We start from the raw sequence: 21,795 nt of genomic DNA, 5'->3' as shown, positions 1-21,795 counted from the left end.
TCTTGAAAATTTATCTTTCAATCTCATTACACGGAAATATCATCCTTTTCTATTTAGAATGACATAATTCATAACGGCCACTTCTCTTAGGAGACCATCAAACCTTTATTTCTAACCATAAATCTCAATTTGTGATATTACCAACTTTTTTTTAATTTTCTGTTCATATCACAATTTCATTTTCGTTTCTTTTTTCAACAATGTACTTTCCATTTCAAGTCGGCTTTAGTTCCACATTAGCATTTTTTTTGTGATGTAGACTTATGTGAAATAGGTGTTGAGAAAAAAAAAACTTGGTAACAACTAAAAGGAATATATAAAATGATAGGAATTATAATTTCTGGAATTTAATGGAATGAATCAGCATTCCACTTATTCCAAAACGTTTTTGATTTGGAATGATTTTTCAAATGATAGTTAATTTTTTTTCTGTAATGAACATTCCATTTTTTAATTGTAACTGGTGAATTTTTTTTGAAATACATATGAATTGAGCATTCATGAAATTTTTATTCAAAAAAAATGCATTCCACTTGCAGCCTATGTGAAATATTCTGTGATACTTCCTGTGTTTTTGGTACATCAACAATATATGTGGCCGTTTATCTAAAACGAGTTGATATGAAATGTGTTTCGCATTATCTTTCTTCTTTCACGTTTATCATTGTACTAAAAGTCCAATACTTTTTTTTGTCAACATAGTAAAAGTCCATATTCTTTTAATGATTTGATTCTGAAATATTATATAAATATTAAAATATGTTCAATTAGTCATTACTTATATTTTGTGGCATGAGCAAATCTTTGGTTGGTTGGCCTTACAGAAGGTACATACAACTAGCCAGCATCCATCTTCGTTCTTACAATTTTGTTATTGAAACACACAAATAATTTGAAGGAATACTTTTAGTTTATAGAAAAATGGATAATAATATCGTCTACTCTCTATGTCCATCCTCATGACAATAAGAATTATACAAATAATAATAATAAAAATCACAGATAACAACGAAAGAAGTAATCAATAAAACGGTAATCGAAAAGCAGAGGATCAAGATCAAGGCATCCACCGAACTCAAAAGACCTCTAAGCCAAAACGACGGCGTATAATGCTCCGGCAACAAATGTTCCCACAAGGAAAGCTTGGTTAGCCCATGCGGCACTTCCAGGCGCATCAGCAGCTCTGTCTGGTCCGGGAGCCGGAGGTGAAGTAGGAGTTAATCCAGAGGAAGGACCAGAAGTTGGAGCATCGGTTTGAGGAGGAGATGCAACAGGAGATGTTGTTGGAGAAGTGGTTGGAGCGGTGGTTGGCTCGTTAACTGGAACCGGCGGTGAAGCAACTGGAGAAGGTGTTTCAGCTGTCACCGGAGGAAGTGACGTCGGTGGAGAAACGGTGGTCGTTGGTGCAGGCGCCGGAGCTTGAGAGAGACATGAAGTGGCCAAGAAACCAAGAAAGATCACTACTTGCAATGCCTTGGGACTCATCTTTAGATTGATTCTCTCTGAAAACTGAAAGTGTGTTTTATGTTTAAGTTCTTGTTCTTTGTTTGAGATGGTGTGGTGGAACAATGAGAGCAGAGAGGTTCTATATATATACGATGGTTGGGATTAATTATTTATTTATTGTTGTGACTTTGTGACACTAATCATGCAAAACCACATACATTAATTCAACATGGCTTAGCTTGACAATGGCGGTTTGAAAATCATTGCGTGTTTTTCTTTATTTATTTATGTTTTTTTTTCTTCTCTTGACTTGGCGTGTTTAGATGTCTGAAGTTTCCTTGAAGAATGATCTACATGGAGGAGCACCAAACGGATGCACAGAGCTCTGCCACGTGCTATATCTGTGGAGATTAGTCTAGGATCCACTAATATGCCCCGCGTGTTGTGTTTAGATTGGTTATTAGGTCTCGTTGACTAAGTATATTTTGCTTTTTTGCTTAACCGCGTTATAATGCCAGCTTAAAAGTAGAACGAATTTCTTACCAATGATTCATGTACATGTGACGTGGGACGAGTAAATAATCAACTCTATTTATCTGAAAATATTATTTAACTACTTAATTTTTCAACTAATAACTATTTTATGGAATTACTATAATCGTTTTTTTGATGAGGAATTATTATAATAGTTTATGTTAGAAAAAGTATTATAGATAATCCCTTTAATATGTTAACTGGACTGATGTTATATGCGAGCAGGGGGCTGGCAGAAGCTGTCATAGGTTGAAGTGCGGCGATGTGGATCTCCTGCGTTAATTTCATCTTTTCGGACTAGGCATATGGTAATTGAAAACGGTGTCGGTTCTGCGTATGTCTAAAGTTTAGTAGGTCGGAATAAAAACAGGTTCGCTGATTCAATTAATCGATTTTGAAATCCCAGTTCGAATTTCGTATTTAATGAATATGAATTTTTAAAAAATACTCTTGGTTCGCGCTGCGGTTTAGCTAAGGTGTTTTGTCATTGAGAAATGGAAACTTCTGGAAGATGATTGAAGAGTGAAGACTGTCCTCCCAACTCTTATAAGCCTCTTGATATATGTAGTAGTATTTATGTGTGATACTAGCTTTTCTAGTAGTTAAATTAACAAGGGAAAATTAACTATAGGGACTACTTGAGATTGGATTTATACTATAGGAACAACTATGCTGATTTCTTGTTCTCTTTTGGCAATTTTCCCAATTAACAAATTGTCTAAACATGATTAAGATTTCAAACTAACACCATCTTTTAAATTCAAGATAATTTTTTTTCTCTTCTTAGTTTTTTTAAAAAATAATTTTTTTTCTCAATACAATCTATTGCAACCTTTAAATTTCCATCTGACAATATCGCCTAAACTTTTATTTACGTGGCAAAATAATCAACGTATATAATCATAATCATGACAACATGAAACGTAGTAACGAAAGAAATGAAAGCCCCAGCCCACCGGTTAAAGCCGGTCAGTAATTTCTCCGAACCGCTTAAAAATGGCAAGTCACTTCTTACGGTTCGTCACCTATCTCCCCGGTAATCCCGTCTCCCAAATTAAAATATATAATTATTTTATTTTTTCACCGAGATAGAGAGAGAGACAAAAAAAAAAAAAAAAAGGCGGAGAAGCCAACGATACCATCCTTGCTCAAAAATTCAAACTCCGATAACCTCTCACGCGCCTCCCTACGCGCAACGATCCCAAATTTTCAAACGATGGAGCCGGCGAAGGTAGATTCCGATGCGAAGACTGTCAAGGATCCGAATCCGAGCGCCGATCCGAAAGCCGCGGATCAAGGACCGGCGAAGAAGGTAGGCGAGGACGCGAACGCCGAGATCGCCTTGTCGGAGGTCGAAATCGAGACGAAAGGGATCGATCCAGCAGCGGCGCAGGCGGAAGCGCAGCCGCCGGCGAGGACGTCGTCTGGATCGAAGAAATCGGTGCACTGGAGCCCCGAGCTGGTGTCCGGGTCTCAGGAGCCGGATCAGAAGTCCGCTTCGTCGTACCCGGCGGGATCTAATCCGTATATTGCTCGTTCTCCGGCTGAGACGTCGGATGCTTCCTTGAAAGGTGAAGAATGGCTTTAAGTTTATGAGATGTGTGTTCATTTTTTTGTGATATCTCTCTCTGTGTGTGTGAATTGGATTAGATACGATGGAGTCTGTGAAAGGAGCGCTTGGGAGATGGGGAAGGAGGGTTGCTGAAGCTGCTAAGAAGACGGAGAGCCTTGCCGGCAACACGTGGCAGCACCGTGAGTTTTTCCCTATTTATTTCACATTGTTGATTTTTTTGAAATTGGAATTAACATTTACATTGGGGCAAAGCCTTTTGTATCGAGCTAAGATCACGGTAGCAAATGTGTTTGAGGTGAAATGTCTGATGCATAGCTAAAAAGTTTTGACTTTTTTTAGTTTACGTTTAAACTGTTTATGTGTGAGTTTGTTTACTTATTTCATATCACGTTTGAATCAGATCTTTAATGTTTTATGTTTGCACTCACGTTTGATATCAGATGCTCATCACAATGTTGATTCTTTGGAACTTGGAATATGATACCTTGAATGATTATTAACAAAAGCAAAAACCTTTGGTGAATTATGAGCTGAATTTGAGGTTATTAGTTTGAGAATGGGGCATGGTTATTCGTGATTTTCGTGTAATGGATAGGGAGTCCAGTCGTAGTTGCTTAATCATAAAGTCTTTTGTAACTTGAGCAACGGATGTTGAGGGGAAATGTCTGATGACTAGCTAAAGAAATTGACTTTTTGGGATTGAAAAAATTTACACACTTTAGCTTACGGTTGAAACTGTTTGTGTGAACTCTGACTCATATCTTCCTTTATTGGATTGATTGTTTATTTTTCATTCAAGATTTATTTGAGTGGTCTCTCTTGTAATCAATCTATCATCGCATAAAGTCGTTTCACTCTGATCGACTGCAGTTCTTAGTGAGTTGGATAAATGTTTGAGCAATGGAGTTTGAGGGAAATGTCTAATGCCTGCATAGTGCTCTCATACCTAGGATTGTCTGAAACTTTGGATTTGGGTTTAGAAAATTTAAGCGATTTAATTTACGATTTAATTTACGCTTAAAGTGTTTATGTGTGAACTTTAACTGGTTCTTCCTTTGATTCGATGTGTCTTGTTCGTTTCTCTTGAATTTTTTATTCTGGATAACTTTTAGTGATCTCTCATATAATCTTCTATATCAATCAGTGAGAACTGCTCCGAGTTTTGCGGATGCTGCTATGGGAAGAATTGCGCAGAGCACTAAGGTCCTTGCAGAAGGAGGATATGAGAAGATCTTCCGACAAACCTTTGAGACCGTTCCAGAAGAGCAGCTTCTAAATTCTTTTGCATGTTACTTGTCGACCTCAGCTGGGCCAGTTATGGGAGTTCTATATATATCCTCTGCCAAGCTTGCTTACTGTAGTGACAACCCTCTCTCTTACAAAAATGGTGGTCAAACTGAATGGAGCTACTACAAGGTAAATAACGCCATGCATCTTGTATAATAGAACTGTAGTCGTCTTGAAAACACACATCACCTCTGTGATCACTAAAATATGCGTCATCTGTTAGGCTAGTCAAAAATGTCTCGTAGCTGTCTTATAGTGAGAAAGAAATGGAATTTAGATGCACTTGTTCTGACTTCATCATGGTTTTATATAACCAAGTCATAAAGCCATGGACTTTAGATTCAGTGCATTTAACTTGTTACAGCGATTTTAAGACTAACACTTTTTGTCTTCTTTGTTGGATGCTTAAGACAATGTCTCCTTATGTATTGTTAGTAGCATCATCTAGTGAACTGCCTTAAGAGAGTGATTCATTTAGATTGACAAACAAATCTTTTTTCTTGTTCTAACTTCATCTTGGTTTTATAATTTATTGTACTTTTTGTGGAGGATTTGTGAGAGTAATAACATGACAACATCAGTTTTCATCTCTTGTTTACTCATTTCAATGAACTTGCTACGGTGATCATTAGCTAACACATTAGTGATTTGTTTGTAAAACAGGTAGTGATACCATTACATCAACTAAAAGCAGTGAATCCATCAACAAGCATAGTGAACCCGGCAGAAAAGTACATACAGGTAATATCGGTAGACAATCATGAGTTCTGGTTCATGGGTTTCTTGAACTACGAAGGTGCTGTGACATCTCTGCAAGAAGCTTTGCAAGCCGGTGGTGGTTTACGGTCAGTGTGATTGTTACACACTTTGGTGGATTCGCCTGTTTGATGAATTCTGAATTATTTTGATCTGTACTCTTTTTCTTTCTTTTTTTTTTGCTTAGCTATTATCATTTCAGTTAACATTATATGCATAAATATAATTTAATCATCATTATATGAGAGGACAGTTTATTTGCAATTGTTTTCATAATGTCTTGTCCCATCTGATTGCATTATGTTTATAATCAATGGGATTTTGATGATGGGTGTGTGTTGTTATATACTGATTGTTGAATAACGGAGTTGAGAAAGACTATTATTACCATGGGTTTGTGAGATGCAACACGTTCTAATAGAGTAACAGTCAACATGTACTCCTAACTCTCTTTGAGTTCTTGAAACCAACTTAAGAATCAGATTCAAATATAAGGGCTATCGGATTTTAAGCTTTTATTCCCCAGATCACTGACTAAAGTTCGAAATAAAAGATCTCATTCTTCTAATAATTTAACAAAAGTTTTATCCGGAATCATCCACTCAATAAAGTTGCATTTCAGTATGTCAACTCTACGTTAATTAAATAATAAACTAAAAATAAACATCGGCATAACATTATTGGTACATATACATTGCAAAATTTGCAATCAACAATCAGGATTTTCTGTTTCTTTTTTTTTTTTTTACAAATCGTACTGTTACTGAATATTTGATAAATTAATAAACTATATTCCTTCAATTTTAATGTAATTGTTATTTATTTTAAATATTTTTTTGCATATTTTAATGCAATTTTTTACATTACTTGATACTGTGTAACCTTACCAAATATATTATTATTTTACCACGTTTAATTTATATATATTATTTTTTGCAAGTAAAATTTTAAAATCTCCACACTTTTTTAGCTAAGAATAATTTATATTATAAAATAGGAAGAATATATAATTACTGAATTAACTTTTCTACGACTGGTGTGGTGATACAAAAAATATTTCAATCAATTAAATGGAATTTTTCACAAATAAAAACCTTTTAATGGAAAACAAAAACACCTTACATTAATGATGATATTACAACTTTACTTGTAAAAAAATTCGCAGACAAAAGCTATTAACTAGATCCGCCTGTTTCGTACTTCTTCGTTAGTCTCAAAGGGTTTTAGTCAAAAACTCCCTCCACTCCTTTGACTGATACGAAAAAAACAAAGATCCGATCCGAGAAACATCAGTTTCTTCGCCCATGGAAACTCTCTCTCCGCCTATCATCACCTCCACCCTCTCGATTCCTTACAGCAACAGCTCTGTTCTCCGTAGGTCTCACGGTCTCAGCTCGTTAATCCTCCGGAAACAGAGATCTCCGGCGGCAAATCTCTCGCTGATCTCTTCTCGCAGCTCTTTCGCTCGAGCTTCAGCGGTTGAACACGGCAAAAGCTCGGCTTCGATCGATCTCAGCGATCCGAATTGGAAAAGAAAGTACGAGAGAGAGTTCGAGGAAAGATTCAGCATCCCTCACATCACTGACGTCTTCCCAGATGCTGAAGCTATACGTTCTACGTTTTGTCTCAAGATGAGGTTACACTTTAAAACTTGGCATCGTTAATATGTAATATCTTGTGTTTTTTTAAAAATCTATTTATAATATATAGACACGTAGCTTAACTGGTGAACCATATGTTAAATCGCTGTGTCGTTTATTTATTGCGTTTGTTATAACATGTTTCTATGGATCAGTCATCTTTTTTTTTATTGTTTAGGTCTCCTACGGAGGAATTTGTTGGTGGTTATCCTTCTGATGAAGAATGGCATGGATACATTAATAACAATGATAGGGTTCTTCTCAAGGTTATTAGATACTCTTCACCAACTTCTGCTGGAGCTGAGTGCATTGATTCCGACTGTTCTTGGGTTGAGCAATGGTAACTCTTTTTTATTTTGAGTTTTAATATTAGAGTTTGGTTTTTTATAATTTGTTATTTTTGTTGTGGGATGATTAGGATTCACCGTGCTGGGCCGAGGGAGAAGATATACTTCAGACCGGAACAAGTGAAGGCTGCCATCATCACTTGTGGTGGGCTTTGTCCTGGTCTCAATGATGTCATCAGACATGTGAGTTTTAATTTTTGTCTGAAACAACTTTGGCATTATATATAGAGAGAGGGATATTGTGTTTAAGTGTTTGGATACATTTTTGCAGATTGTCATCACTCTTGAGATTTATGGTGTTAAGAACATTGTTGGGATTCCTTTTGGTTACAAAGGCTTCTCTGATAAAGATCTAACCGAAATGCCGGTATAAATTTGATTCTCCCTCTTTTTGAAGTTGATCTTCTTCTGTTTAATGTTTTGCTCTTTTAACCTTCTTCAGTTATCAAGGAAAGTGGTTCAGAACATTCATCTATCTGGAGGAAGCTTGCTTGGAGTTTCACGTGGAGGTCCTAGTGTGAGCGAAATTGTTGACAGCATGGAGGTATATCATTTTTTTTCCAAGTCCTTAAGGAACTTTCTAAGATCGCAGATTTTGAATTCTGAAATTTTGAATTTACTTAGGAGAGAGGAATCAACATGCTTTTTGTGCTTGGTGGAAACGGGACTCATGCTGGCGCGAACGCTATACACAATGAGGTTCTTACTTGAAACTAAGTGTTGTAGTTTTGCTTTTCTCCTTCTTAGTTAAGTTAAGAGTATTCTAATCTCTTTGGTTTTAATTCTTATAGTGCCGCAAAAGAAAGATGAAGGTAGCTGTAGTTGGTGTGCCAAAAACCATTGACAATGATATATTGCACATGGATAAGACATTTGGGTTTGATACTGCTGTTGAAGAAGCACAACGAGCTATAAACTCCGCCTACATTGAGGTAATTTAACTAGCTCTCTCTTATGTATATTCACTGTTATGTCTCTTTACATTAACTACTTAAACCATTTTTTTTTATCAAAAAAAAAGGCACATAGTGCTTATCATGGCATTGGCATTGTAAAACTGATGGGTCGTAACAGTGGTTTCATTGCCATGCAAGCCTCTTTAGCAAGCGGACAAGTCGACATCTGTTTGATTCCTGAGGTACTTGTTCTATTTTTGCTATAATTTTTCATTTTTTTCGAAAACATGTTTGCTGAGTTTTTGTTCTTCTTCACTCAAAAGGTTCCTTTCAATATTCATGGACCTAATGGTGTACTGAAGCACTTGAAGTACCTTATCGAAACAAAAGGCTCCGCTGTGATCTGTGTAGCAGAAGGAGCTGGACAGGTAAAGGCTATAAAGAGCTTTTTATCTCCACTTTAAGATATGTTTTAGTTTACGTATCGGCCGGTTTGTTGCAGAATCTCCTCGAGAAAACTAATGCAAAAGATGCTTCTGGAAACACGATACTTGGTGATTTCGGTGTCCACATTCAACAAGAGGTTAGTTAGTTACTTATAAGCTAAAAGATTGATTGATATATCTTATAAAGAGTTATAGTTATATCTTGTTGTTTTCGGTATAGACGAAAAAGTACTTTAAAGAAGTAAGTATGCCAGTAGATGTGAAGTACATTGATCCAACATACATGATTCGAGCTGTCCGTGCAAATGCCTCAGATGGTATCCTCTGCACCGTTCTTGGACAAAACGCTGTAAGTCACTCACACATGACACATCTTCAAGTCACACTCTTATTGCTTCCATATAAAATATTATAGAAATGTTTGTTAAAGAGCTTCTGTTCTTTATTAAAAACAGGTTCATGGTGCATTTGCTGGATACAGTGGCATCACAGTAGGCATAATCAACACTCATTACGCGTATTTGCCAATCCCTGAAGTAATTGCGTATCCAAAGTCAGTCGATCCCAATAGTCGAATGTGGCATCGTTGCTTGACTTCAACAGGCCAACCAGATTTCATCTAAAGAAAGGTTTCTTATTCACTCTTGAAACGTATCAATAAAAGAAAGCCACGAAATATGTATATACATCATTCTTGGTTCCTCATCATTTAATACATTATAGTCCTCAAAAAAAAAAATAAGAAACTGTATTTCTATCACTATGGACCACTTTGATTTAGTTGTTTTTTCTGTCTCTTACTTCAACTTGTTTCTCCTGAATCTGTTCACTATGCAACGAACATTCACCTCTAAGATCGTGATTTTGCAAACGTTCACAGAATCTGTTTATGTACAACCTTTTTTGTACGTGTTTATTTGATTTCTTTTTGGTACGTTGGCCTCTTCTTTCAGTTGAATCCCATGAGTATCTCTCAGAAGAGAGAAACCGAGCAGCAAACCTACCAAGTTATATACTTTTCACATTTCTGAGACATATCATTTATATTTATGGGTACAAACCAATTATATTCCAAGCTCTTGGTATATGCATATTTATTTAGTGACATCTTTGAAAAGAAATGGTTGTTTCATTAGTTTATATGGCCAAAACAACTTCAATCATTCAATAAATAAAAACAAACCACAGTGAAATGTATATACAGCATTCTTGGTTCCTTATTTTGATGTATCATAATCATGTACATTTATTTAGCTTAGTAGCAAAGATTTTGAATCATTCAAGTCAGTTCAACGCATCAGTTTCACTCAATCATTTACCAAACTTGTAGAGTTAATATGTGTTTCATTTCATCATCACCGATGACCACTCTTTTTTTTTCTTTTCTAACTGTTCTTTTGTCTCTTTGTTGAACTTCCTCTCCTGAATCTCTCTGTTCACGTTTTCGCTACTTCAAATTGAGAACATCTAAAGTATTTTGTAGTATTTAAAAGTATCTCTAGCACACCTCTATTTTCATTTATATGTTTTTCTTCTAAGATAGAGAAACTATGTTATAAAGGTTCTTCAATGTATGTCTTCATAATCTAATTTCTCAATTTTATAAAAAAAATATGGAGTACTAATTTTATCTCTATTTTTAGAGATGGAAATAACATTTCAATATATTTCCACCTAAAATAAAAGGAATTATATTATAAAAACATACATTGGAGTAAACTCACTTCTATAATATAGTTTTATTATTTTAGACGAAATTATAAAAATAGAAATAGAGATAAATTGGAAATAGTCTAAAATGTGGTCCTTAACTTCTATGATTTATTCGTTTCCACCTGAATTTGGTACTTAGTCCCTTTGTTTGTTTGATTTTTGTTTTTGCTTGGAGATTTTAATATTAGAATCTCATTAGTTTTCACCTTTTTTCTGTGCTTGCGCCGGTGGCGTTCGTAACATATACACTGATATTTTTCTTCTGATAGTTTATTCTTCTTTGTTTTCTAATATTGTGGTTTTATTCTAGTCATTTTTCTTTAAAAAAAATTGGGATACTTTTATTTCCTCCGATTTTTGTATCAGAGATATACTCTTTTTCTTTGTCATAGTGATTATCGCAGGTTGTTTGACGGGTTCTAAAGCAAACTTATTTGAAGAGGTATTTTTCGGAACAAATCTAAGCATAGAAAAGGATCTATCTTTATATAAAGAATTTTTCGTAACTGCAACCCGTTGTGATAGAGAAAAACACTTTGATTGTTAAAAACGTGGAACAAGATCATTTCGGTATCAATGTATTGGCAAAATCTAACATAATTTTGATATGGAATTTGTCATCAATTTCTCTTGAAGTTGTATCTATCAAATCATATTTTCTAATGGTTTATATATATTCTAATGGTTTAGATGCGTTTCTCAAGAATTTGTTTTGATTTTCTTGACGCGATGTATTTTATTAATTTTTATGTTATTGTATTTGATAGACTGTATTGAATAAAAGAAGTTACAGAAAAAGATTCTTATTTATTAGATTGTGGATCCTATATAACAACAAGGCGGTGATAGTAGAACTCAACAGATTACAACCTCTGATCATTTGTATATGGGAGACAAAACATCTGATGCAATTTATAACTGTTTTACCCCTATTAATATTGTCATATTTTTTCCTATATTAATGAATATGATTTGGATCTAAATCTGTATTTCTTCATATAACTTTTGAAATTACAAAAAGAAAACTAGAAATAAGGACAAACTGAGCAAGACAAAGGGAGAGAAGCAAGAAAGTGAGGACTAAAGAGTAAAGAGAAACTGGAAAACCTGTGATGGTTGCAGTAAGTTTGACAGGTCTCCTCCCACCACATTTATCAGTTATCACTTCCTCAACATGCACTCATGCCCCACTCGTTTTCACTTTTTACATTTTGACCCCTGTTATTCTTTAACCTTTATACCCATTTTGCTTTTTTGTTCTTTTTCCCTTTACAGAATAGTATAAATAAATCATTGTCTCCGAATCTTAAAACCTGCAAGTGTGCTGATCAAAAGTTGATAAGGAGGTTACAGAATAATAAAATTATACTAATAATTATTTGCCTTAGTATAGTTTTAATATTATATAAAAGCCTTATGGCTTAAACGTGTAGTTTAATATCTTATCCTGTATTTTCTTTTTAAATTAAGCATAATCAGTTATCATGGATTCCGTTTCCATAATATAAGCAGACGAAAAATCAATAGTAAATAATGATTAGACAAAGGTACAGTGTCCTATGTGTGTTTGAGAGTGTTACTGTGTTCGACAAAATCCAAAAATACTAAAATAGCTAGTTAATTTTGTAATAAAGAAAATGGCCAGGCATGCCGCCTGCACTTGCATCCATTAGAGCTTTTATATATTAAAAATGCAGTTTATAGAGATTACCGAACTGTATAATTATTCCGAACACTAAAGTTAAAAGTTCTGTCTGAAACCACGATGTCAACACTAGATTCGATTCCGTTATTGGAATTAATCATAAAGAAAAATGTGCTCATTTGATTCGAAATTCTAATTAATATGTAATATATTATATGTCAATATGTGTGTTTAAGTAGTCACTTACACTTTGTTCGAAAGAAGAGGAAGAAAAATACTCACTAACACTGGAATAATAATAGATGATATAGATCAATTTTAGTAGAACTATTAAAACAACTTAAGTAACAACAGTTTAATAATTATATATTTTTATATATAGCTGATCTGGTTAACTACGTAACAAACACACTTAGTAGTATAAAGTGGATTGGTTAACATGTCGCATAGTCTGAATTTAGAATGGATTCCGACTAATACGAAGAGATAGTTGTGTTGTCGATTAATGGACAACCCATAGCCGTTTTGAGATTTGAGAGGTCTTAATCGAAACAAAAGTATTTATTTAATTTTTTTTAAAAAAATTGATTAATATTTCTTCTATCAATTTTTTATTCAATTTATTTAAAAAAGATAAATAAATGAGAGTTTAAGTGACATAAAAGATTATATATATATATATATATATATATTATCTTAGATTTACTATTTAATTTATTTATGTTTAAGTTATAATAACATTGATTTTTAAAAATAGAGGTCTCATGGGTCTCATTAAAATGTTTCAAACGTTTGTCTAGACTCTAGAGGCCTGCCTCTATGACAACCATATTAACTGTCTAACCTTAGTTTTTTTTTTTACGAAACTGTCTAACTTTAGTTCAAATGTAGATAGCCAAATAATAGCGATTTTATTCTCAGTAGAAATCAAATTTAGAGCAAACGGGTGTGTATCTCAATATTGTCTCTCCCTTGTTTTTTTTTTTTTTTTGCCAACATAGTATATCTCCCTTGTTTATTAAGATGAATGATAATCTGAGTGTTTATTAAAAAAATACATGTAAAGTATAATAAAAGTAACAAAAGATCCCAAAGGTTTCCTACGCTTATCAGTATTTTTATTCTGGACACGAGGACAGGGAGAAAGAAGAGATGTTGACCGGTCGCATAGTCAAAACAAAAAATTGGGCCCACTAAAACCTTTGGGTTAATTTGTGTACTAGCCAATTTTGAGAGCAAAATTAAGAATATGGCATTGATGTTGACATAATTAGTTCTCCTATCATTTTCTTCTCTTTCTTCCGGTTTTCTCCTTTTTCTAAGACGGTAGACGGTGATAACACATAAAGATCATGTGTCACTAAATGAAAAAATAAAATAAAAAGAGTTGTTACAGTGATGGTGGTTATGGCATAGGCGATGATGGTGTTTACGGTGGTGGTGACCATGGTAGTAGTTACAGAGGAAGAGGAAGTTACGGTCATAGATATGGAAGAAACAATGACTTTTTTTGTAGCAGTAGATACTGTTGTTATGCCGTGGTGGTCGTCGTTGTGGCAAAAGAAAAAAATTTGTCGTAGATGGAGACGAAGTAATGGCCTTGTACAGCATAGATTACAAAATGGTATGGAACAAACTAAATGGAATGAAAACTAAATGGAATGGAAGCTAAATAGATATGGAAGAAACAATGAAATTATCAAATAGCGGGGCATCAGATAATGTTTATCCTAACATCAACCCCTTTCATAAACTAAACCCAAAATAGTAATCACTAAACCCTAAAAGGTAAATATAAACCCTAACCCAAATATCAAAATATGTAAATAGTACATAGTATGAAATATTATTAAAATAGAATAGCAATAAACAAAATATCATATAGTATTTCAACTGATCTAAACATAAATCGATGATGTGAAGAAGAGAATCGAAGGCGTCTCGACCATAACACCGTCGTGGTCTATAAAGTTTAGAAGTAGAAACGTAGCATAAAAACGATATATGAAGCAGAGAGTCAGAGACGATGTATGATGGTGATGGAAGAAGAGCGGTGGTGGTTGGTAACTGAAGAAGAAGAAGAAGGTATTTTAATATTTCATTAACCGGATACGAAGGGTAATATAGTATATATTATAGAAGTAATGGATGTACCTTTTTTTTTTTGTTAGATATTGAATTATGCTTTATTTTGTAGTTATCCAACCTAATTTCCCAAAACCTTTTCAGGGCCGATGATGGCTTTCCCTTCTCCAATCCCCAAAACATGCAATTCTCCTTTAAACCAATTACACAATTTCATCAAACAAGGAAAGATAATAACTTTTTAAAATATGCCACCTAATCTCTATTGCAAAGATAAAACATTTTTAAAAAGGAATATTGTCTTTTCATATTTTCCTGTTAATGATTTTTTTTTAAATAGTTATATTACATTCAGTGATATTTTATAGTTTTCACAAATGTATCCAAATTTAAAATGCATCAAAATTTATTGAGTTATTATTACTAATCAACCTATTATTAATAAATATGATTAATTATGTATATGTATTAGAAAAGCAAAACAGGTATCAATCTTTATAAAATTAAAATTAATTAATTTCAGTACAACAGAAAATAACATTTTATATATTTTTTGTTTACAACTCACACATACATCCCATAAAATATGAATCTGAGTGGTGAACAAAGGATGCTCTTAATACAAATTATTAGGTCATAACCCGTTTATAACATTCCCATTTTCAAATGCAATAATGAGGCAGTAAATTATATAATATTATTTCCTAATTTTCTTTTGAATAAACAACTTAGGGTCACAATGAATTAAAAAATCATAAAAATTAGATTTATCAGTATATTTATTTTCTTATATATTTGTTCTTATGTAGCAAAATAGGTCCCTTGGAGCAAGAACATGAATAGGAATGTATCTCATCATCTTCAACAATGACTTATTAATTTTGCCGCCTTAAAAAGATCCCTCTTTATTTTTTTTTATTTTTTTTCTCTCTCACAAAACTCTGATTGAAGATGAGAAACCAAAGAAAGGTAAAGAAATTGAAGTAAAAAAAAAAGGGAATAAACCAAAACTATAAAGAACCGCAAATGTCATGACCCTTTTATGGATTGGTGTTGAAAAAGCAAAGGTATGACTCTTTATTTCTCTCTCTCATTGTTTTCTCCTCCTCTTGTTGCTATTATTGTTGTTGTTTGTGTCTGGACTGCTCTGTGAGGAATTTGTACATGACTCAACTGTTCTCTCATCACTCCTATAGCTCAAACATGTTGCTTCCAACACTCCAATTGGACTCACTGGCACCACTCTTGCCGCTAATCTCGGCTGCTGTGGCGACAATGTAGCACCAGTCCCATCCTCCCCTGTGAGGTTTCTCATCAGATTCAAACATACCTTCACTCTCTCCTGCTAAAGAAAGGACAATGTTCCATTTGAACACATTGATAAAATGTGTGATTCTACAAGAAGCAAACATATTAAATGGGTTTTACCTGTTTTACATATGTGAGATTAGACATTGTCTTTTCATCATCAATGCAATTTACTTCTCCTGAAATGGAAACAGACGCTGCCGCTGCTGCAGCTATCTCAGAAGGCCTGAAGTCCAAGAATTCAATTGCTGCATTCAATTTTTAACCACCCATCAAGCCTTCCTCTAAACAGAGCAATTCAAAACAACAAACAAGGAAAGAATAACACCATCTATACCTTTTGTGGTGTTCAAGATGAACTGTGACGACCTATAGATGGAATTCTCTGACACGTGACCGTTGGTCTTGTGAATGAAATGATCAATGAAGGAGAATGGAGTTAGAGCTTGCAATCTCCAATTCAAAGTGTTGAGCACCAAAAGTTCCATCCTTTTAACAGTTTTGGCCTCAAAAACAAACTTGGGATCTCCCACCTGCTCATTCAAAGAAACACTTCAAGACTCAATTAAACCGCGATTTTCGATAGTTATAAGAATGAAGGACTAGAATGTGGATTGCACCTGTAACTCAACAGTTTGAGGCACATCTGATTCTTCCATTTTAGCTGCTAATGATAGGCAGGAGACAGCTAGCAACTGAACAGCCCATGTCTTGTCTCTCTATGCAACCCAAACACACAAGATTAGCGAATTGTCTGGCACATTAGATAAATTTAATCAAAGAGAGAAAGATGAATTAAAACTTACTGGCAGCTCATAGGATGTTAAGAACCGATCCAAGTAGTTCATGGATAGACATATGCAGAGTGTTCCAAAATTGTAATGAGCACAAACCTGTTTTTTTTTTCAGACACAACAACAATTGGCATTAAAGACAAAACACATCAGTTACTCAAAACAGATCAGAATCTCAATCTATTGAGAAGATCCAACTGATCTCAACACATCTAATGATCAGAAGCCTCTTTTTAAAAAACAAACATCAACTGATCAGAGAATAAACTTCTAGATCAGACCAAACCAGATTCGAGAAAGATCAAACCTTTAGAATCCAATCGAGAGCTTGGTTCCTAACACGCAGCTCCCAGTCCCCAGAACGCAGTCTCTTGAGGTAATCAGCTCCTGGCAAGAACTCAACCTCTCGCTCCAACATCTCTCTGATTGTTTCTTGTCTCAGCGATGAAGACGGAGGAGAACACATCATCGGGTTTGATCCGTTTCCGTTAAAGTTATCGTCTTTACTAAAAAGTTCATCGTTCGTGAATCCGCCGTCACAGTTGGTTTCATCAGTGATCCATGAATCGCTGGTTTCTCCACAGGAGAGACTCTCAGCCATGGGTTTGATCTTTTGTTATGAGTTTTCAATAGTGTCTTTATCGTTTATTTGAGTCTCAAAAGTAAAGTATTCAGAGCGTTCGGACAGAAGTCAAGAAGAAACAAAAGTCATCAAGATAGGAGGAGGTTTCTGAGGAGTTTGTGTCTGCGATTTTCATGGCAGGAGAGAGAGAAGGAAGAGAGAGGTTTAGGGAAGAGGAGGAAGTGGGTGAGTGTGTTTTAGGGTGGAGAGGCCAGAGAGAGAGAGAGAGAGAGAGAGAGAGAGGCCACCACTCTCCGTAGAGACGAAATGGGATACACAGAATATACACTTAAAGAGACATTTGGAAAATAATTAACTTTGGCTATATGTGCAACTTAACTTGAGCTAATTATAGCAACTTTGACGTGGAAGTTTATTTTGTCTTGTGGGGTTCCTTTAATCCTTCTTAACTATTATAAAGACTGATTATACAACTTCAAATCTACAATTATATTTGTTTTACGAAAATTCACGGTCGATTTTATCATTCTTACTGAGTTTGTTCTATAAGTCAGACGATATTCCTTATACCACAGACTCAGATGATCATATGAGAGGGCAATGAATATCCAATGAAACTTATCACAACGTGCCGATGTGAAGTTTTGATTTGGAATATGAAATGCATGAAGATCTTATAAATAGATATAATTTTTGTAATAGATTATTTTCAATTGGTGAAAATGATGTTGATACTAAAAAAATGGCCAGAATTCACTAACCAAATGGATGAATTTCAAAAATATAAGGAATTTTTTTTCTAATTTCTTGATCATACATATACCAAAACACACATAATACTATTACAGATAAATTTGCATGTGGTATTCGTAATTTTTTTTTACTTATTATATGTTGATTTTATACACCAAATAGGTGATTGTTTCTGCGTAGTATAGTTATTGTTGTAAAAAGAAAAGTAACCAATTGAACATTCAAGTCTAATCACAGTCCGGGAGTATTATCGGTACCATTAAAAAGCCCAAACGTAAGTAGCTCAAAGCCCATTAGCTAAAACCCTAGAGTCGTCCTCTATAAAACTTCTCCACATTCTTGCATATACTCATCTCCTGTCATCGTGTGCAGTTTAAAAACCTTTGTTTCGCATTCTTGTTTTCTGAAAACAAAAATAAATGCAATTTTTAGATGTTTCAGGTCTTTATGGTATGTTAATGCTTATTCTAGTTTTTTGTGTTCAATATGGAAGAAAACTATGTGTAATGTTTTCACTTATGGGTTGCAGTGATGATAACTTTATGATTACAATGAAAGTGTTTTAAAAGCGCTTAATGAACGGTCGACAAAATGTCGAACCTGAGCGGTTAGCTGAGCAACCATCTTATTCTTCATCGTCAATCAATCAAATCTAGTTTGCCACTTATCTAATACTCCCTCCGTTTTTTATTTTAAGTCGTTTTAGAGAAACTTTTTTGTTCCAAATTATATGTCGTTTTCGGTTTTCTATGTAAAATTTATTAATAATTAATGTTGTATGACCAATAGTAATATATCTTCTATTTTTCTATTGGTTGAATTGTGGTTAGATAAATAATTAATGATGTATTTGTTTAGAAAATATAAGAAATTAATAGTTTTCTTAATCTACGTGCATAGCTGTAAAACGATTTATATTAAAAAACGGAGGGAGTAATGATTTTAGTAGCCAAATTCGGTAAGCGTTAGAATCTATGTTACATGGAAACAGAAGCGGATACGTGGAAGCGGAAGCGTAAAGAAGCGCAGAAGCGAGATTTTTTAAAATATTAGAAAGCGGGTACGTGTTGGAAGCGTATATCCATATATAAATATATATATATATATATAAATATATATATATATATGTAAAAAATTTTAAAAAATAGGACTAAAAATTATATGATTTAAATTTGAAATACAACATTTATTTATTTATAATAATTTTGAAATGATTTTATATTAAAACTGTAAAAATACACATAAATTATGTTTACAGAAAATATTATATTAATTATTTTTAATACTTTATAACTAATTGACACAATATGTTTCAATATGTGCTATATCTTTAATAAAAAAATCTCAATGCATAAAGATAATTTATAGTATTATTTTTGATATTTGTATATTTATAACTCAATATTCATTACTATTAATTTTTTTATTTTATATAGATTAAAACTATGGTTTTATATTTTATTGATATACATTGTATTTTTTTTAAACGGAAGCGTGATTCCAAAACGGAATCATAAGCTTCCAACAGGTTTTTAAAGAGAATATTTTAGAAACGTTTTGGAAGCGAGATTCCGCAAGTTTCCACAAGGTTCTGATTCCGATTCCGATTCCGAAGCGGGAAGCAGACGTCCGATGAAGCTTCCGTGCAACGTAGGTTAGAAGACTCTTTTTTTACTCGGAGCAGGCGTAGTAGCAAACTGTAAAGCCCTCTGATGCATGCTTAAATGGGCATGACAACAGCGTAATAGTCTCGATAGCAAACCATAAAGCTTATATTGATGTGATGACGCTTGACTGTTTCAGCCCACTCTTTAAGCCCATGACAACAACCTAAGTTCTAATGTTGGAGTTTGGTCACGTGGTCTGGTTTAATATCCATCGGTTTAGGCTTTTTTTCTTTTCTCTTGTCAGCTGATCATCTAAGCTTAGACCAAGTGGTGATAAGACGAGCCACGTTCTCTACCTCGATTTTACTCTCTACCAATTTTCCATGCTTGTCTTTGATAGTCATGATCTGATTGATTATATGCTCTTCGTTGTTTTGTAATGGTATGATGAAATTTTGTGTGTTTTGTTCCCATTTATGTGCCACTGATCCTTTTTTCCCTAAAAAAATATATTCTTCACGAAAAATCAAAATCAGTTGTCTTCTCCAATCCTCCTCTTCTTCAGTTGAAGAGTTTTCATCATCTTGTGCCAAGTTTATCTTATTTTTTAACTCAATCAATCAATCAGTACAACACAATTTATTGGATTTTGCTTATTCCATGAACTAATTCTATTTCGAGATGAAGTAACTTTTTGATGAAAATTTTGCATTGGAATTTTATCAAACTGTTCTCATCCTGAAATTACTGCTTCCTTGAATTTTGGTTTTCTTATCCATCTCTCGTCGAATCTGAATTTTTTTTTTTGTCCTCCTAACATTGGATTGGATCCATGCTAAGTCATGTATGTGGTCTGAACCCCATAGTTGCAAAAATTATACGACTGAGTGGGTAAATAAAGCGTGACATTCTTCATCTGCCACTACTCTATCTTGTTTACATTTAACTTTTTCGGATTGTCTTTTTTCCATCCACGAGAATGAATTTCCTTTGTATGGAAAGTCAAGCATTCCACAATTTTTTAACATGATTTGGAAGGGAAGGAACGAGCTCTCTAAACGACGCCTTCCTCCGTTCTTCTCATGGGGGAAGGAACGAGCTCTCTAAACGACGCATTCCTCCCTTCTTCTCATGGTTTCCTGTGATTTCATTGAAATCTTCAATCATAAACCAAGCTTTATTACGTGTTGTACTCATGTGTGACAATCGTTCTCAAACTAGGTCCCAGTATCTAACAATAGGGTCACCTTACACAAAGGTCATAAAAACTCAGGTTTTTCAAGTCTGGTTTCAATACTAATTATGTGCTCATCCGCATACAAAATAGAATCCAAAGGATCATCTATATAAAAAAGTGCTAGACCCGTCGCTTCGACCAACTGGATCCATGTACAAACATGGTCATATCTTAAAAAATTTGCACATCTTACAAGAAATTACGATTATTTTTAGTATCCGACAAAATTAAAAGTTTAGGTAGAAACATTGATATAATTCATTAAGATGTTCTTTAGTCAGGTCGGCTCTTACCCTTTGATAGTTCCACACAATTGTGTTCATTTCAAAATTTTCGGTGGCTTGTTGCTGCCCACCATTGATGTTTTTGCATGGAGATCCTTAAATTTTTTTTGTCCGGTGAGAAAGTTGTAGGCCGGTCCTGATCTTCCAATCGGTTTAGTTATAGTGTTGTTTTCACATATACAATATTTCATTTCTTTGCCGTCACCAAAAGTTTTTTTAAGACAATGAAAACACACAACCAAAAAAGTAAGATAGTAGTTCTAGATGAATATTTTTGTCCGAAAGAAGAGAACAATCCATATCAACGCAACAAACGATGTTGGAATCAGATTCCGATGACTTAAAAGTGAACCAATTTTGAGTCGTAAACGTGTGGTCGTTCTCGTAGACGCGGTTTAAATGATACACTATAGAATATATATAGAGAAAATTTGGAAAAATACCTTTATATGAGTTTATATTTTGAAAATTACATTACTTATTATTGTTTTTGAAAACTACACTTAGTTATAGATAAAATGACCAAAATACCCTATTTAAATGTTTTTATGCATTCTAATATTTAATTTTAAAATGTTTAAAAAGTAAATCCAACAACAATCAGGTTTTATATTTTTTTTTCTAAATAATAATCTTAATATCTATATAAAATCTTATTTAAAATTTTATTCATGCGACAATATATTATATCTTGTTGGAAATCTCTCTCGTCACCGTCGTAATGGAGAAAACTTATTAACCCCCACACGAGAATGTAACCAATTTTGGAACTTTAAGAAAAGAAATCAAGTATCCATAATCTGAAGCACAAGCTCGACTAGCTCCACTGTTGCTTCCCCAGCAAAATGCTTTTAAATATTT

The 21,795-nt window shown here is 33.9% G+C and overlaps 4 protein-coding genes and 1 non-coding gene across 6 annotated transcripts; 3 read left to right on the top strand and 2 right to left on the bottom strand.

Moving 5' to 3' along the window:
- Window positions 1-888: 888 nt before the first annotated feature.
- Window positions 889-1,696, bottom strand: LOC106365180 (classical arabinogalactan protein 2). The gene has a single exon (XM_013804627.3). The coding sequence runs from the start codon at window positions 1,483-1,485 to the stop codon at window positions 1,087-1,089; it is 399 nt and encodes a 132-aa protein (XP_013660081.2). The 5' UTR covers window positions 1,486-1,696; the 3' UTR covers window positions 889-1,086.
- A 1,369-nt stretch (window positions 1,697-3,065) lies between these two features.
- On the top strand, window positions 3,066-5,860 carry LOC106363704 (GLABRA2 expression modulator). The gene is made up of 4 exons (XM_048741518.1): window positions 3,066-3,551; window positions 3,631-3,732; window positions 4,698-4,969; window positions 5,504-5,860. Exons 1-4 carry the CDS (start codon window positions 3,197-3,199, stop codon window positions 5,693-5,695), a joined length of 921 nt encoding a protein of 306 aa, XP_048597475.1. The 5' UTR covers window positions 3,066-3,196; the 3' UTR covers window positions 5,696-5,860.
- A 721-nt stretch (window positions 5,861-6,581) lies between these two features.
- LOC106368673 (ATP-dependent 6-phosphofructokinase 5, chloroplastic-like) lies at window positions 6,582-9,859 on the top strand. The gene is made up of 12 exons (XM_048741517.1): window positions 6,582-7,232; window positions 7,415-7,576; window positions 7,655-7,766; window positions 7,855-7,950; window positions 8,026-8,127; window positions 8,208-8,282; window positions 8,375-8,515; window positions 8,605-8,721; window positions 8,803-8,907; window positions 8,982-9,062; window positions 9,146-9,274; window positions 9,381-9,859. Exons 1-12 carry the CDS (start codon window positions 6,901-6,903, stop codon window positions 9,546-9,548), a joined length of 1,620 nt encoding a protein of 539 aa, XP_048597474.1. The 5' UTR covers window positions 6,582-6,900; the 3' UTR covers window positions 9,549-9,859.
- Window positions 9,860-15,112: 5,253 nt separating this feature from the next.
- On the bottom strand, window positions 15,113-17,359 carry LOC106368674 (cyclin-D2-1-like). 2 transcript variants are annotated; one of them, XM_013808686.3, is made up of 6 exons: window positions 16,778-17,359; window positions 16,483-16,569; window positions 16,297-16,395; window positions 16,014-16,209; window positions 15,797-15,924; window positions 15,113-15,713 (listed from the first exon to the last, which is right to left on the bottom strand). In XM_013808686.3, the coding sequence occupies exons 1-6, from the start codon at window positions 17,069-17,071 to the stop codon at window positions 15,459-15,461; spliced, it is 1,059 nt and encodes a 352-aa protein (XP_013664140.2). In that variant the 5' UTR covers window positions 17,072-17,359; the 3' UTR covers window positions 15,113-15,458. The 2 variants fall into 2 exon arrangements, with proteins under 2 accessions (XP_013664140.2, XP_013664141.2); XM_013808687.3 differs by having other exon boundaries at window positions 15,113-15,710.
- A 970-nt stretch (window positions 17,360-18,329) lies between these two features.
- On the top strand, window positions 18,330-18,426 carry LOC125578851. Its single transcript, XR_007316932.1, has one exon. It is a non-coding gene; the product is annotated as a small nucleolar RNA snoR128 (small nucleolar RNA).
- Window positions 18,427-21,795: the final 3,369 nt, after the last annotated feature.

Source organism: Brassica napus, chromosome A9, assembly GCF_020379485.1.
Source record: "Brassica napus cultivar Da-Ae chromosome A9, Da-Ae, whole genome shotgun sequence".
NCBI classification, from domain to species: domain Eukaryota; kingdom Viridiplantae; phylum Streptophyta; class Magnoliopsida; order Brassicales; family Brassicaceae; genus Brassica; species Brassica napus.
Note: the sequence above shows the minus strand (reverse complement) of the source record. Positions and strands in the feature narration are given on the sequence as shown.

What these genes read in the sequence shown, in the direction of transcription:
- LOC106365180 (XM_013804627.3), bottom strand. Translation starts at nt 1,485, where the DNA reads ATGAGTCCCAAGGCATTGCAAGTAGTGATCTTTCTTGGTTTCTTGGCC.
- LOC106363704 (XM_048741518.1), top strand. Translation starts at nt 3,197, where the DNA reads ATGGAGCCGGCGAAGGTAGATTCCGATGCGAAGACTGTCAAGGATCCG. An exon ending in GTCGGATGCTTCCTTGAAAG is followed by an intron (nt 3,552 to 3,630) that starts GTGAAGAATGGC and finishes GAATTGGATTAG; the next exon opens with ATACGATGGAGTCTGTGAAA. An exon ending in CGGCAACACGTGGCAGCACC is followed by an intron (nt 3,733 to 4,697) that starts GTGAGTTTTTCC and finishes TATATCAATCAG; the next exon opens with TGAGAACTGCTCCGAGTTTT.
- LOC106368673 (XM_048741517.1), top strand. Translation starts at nt 6,901, where the DNA reads ATGGAAACTCTCTCTCCGCCTATCATCACCTCCACCCTCTCGATTCCT. An exon ending in TCAATGATGTCATCAGACAT is followed by an intron (nt 7,767 to 7,854) that starts GTGAGTTTTAAT and finishes ACATTTTTGCAG; the next exon opens with ATTGTCATCACTCTTGAGAT. An exon ending in AAATTGTTGACAGCATGGAG is followed by an intron (nt 8,128 to 8,207) that starts GTATATCATTTT and finishes GAATTTACTTAG; the next exon opens with GAGAGAGGAATCAACATGCT.
- LOC106368674 (XM_013808686.3), bottom strand. Translation starts at nt 17,071, where the DNA reads ATGGCTGAGAGTCTCTCCTGTGGAGAAACCAGCGATTCATGGATCACT. An exon ending in CTCTCGATTGGATTCTAAAG is followed by an intron (nt 16,570 to 16,777) that starts GTTTGATCTTTC and finishes AAAAAAAAACAG; the next exon opens with GTTTGTGCTCATTACAATTT. An exon ending in CTCAAACTGTTGAGTTACAG is followed by an intron (nt 16,210 to 16,296) that starts GTGCAATCCACA and finishes TTGAATGAGCAG; the next exon opens with GTGGGAGATCCCAAGTTTGT.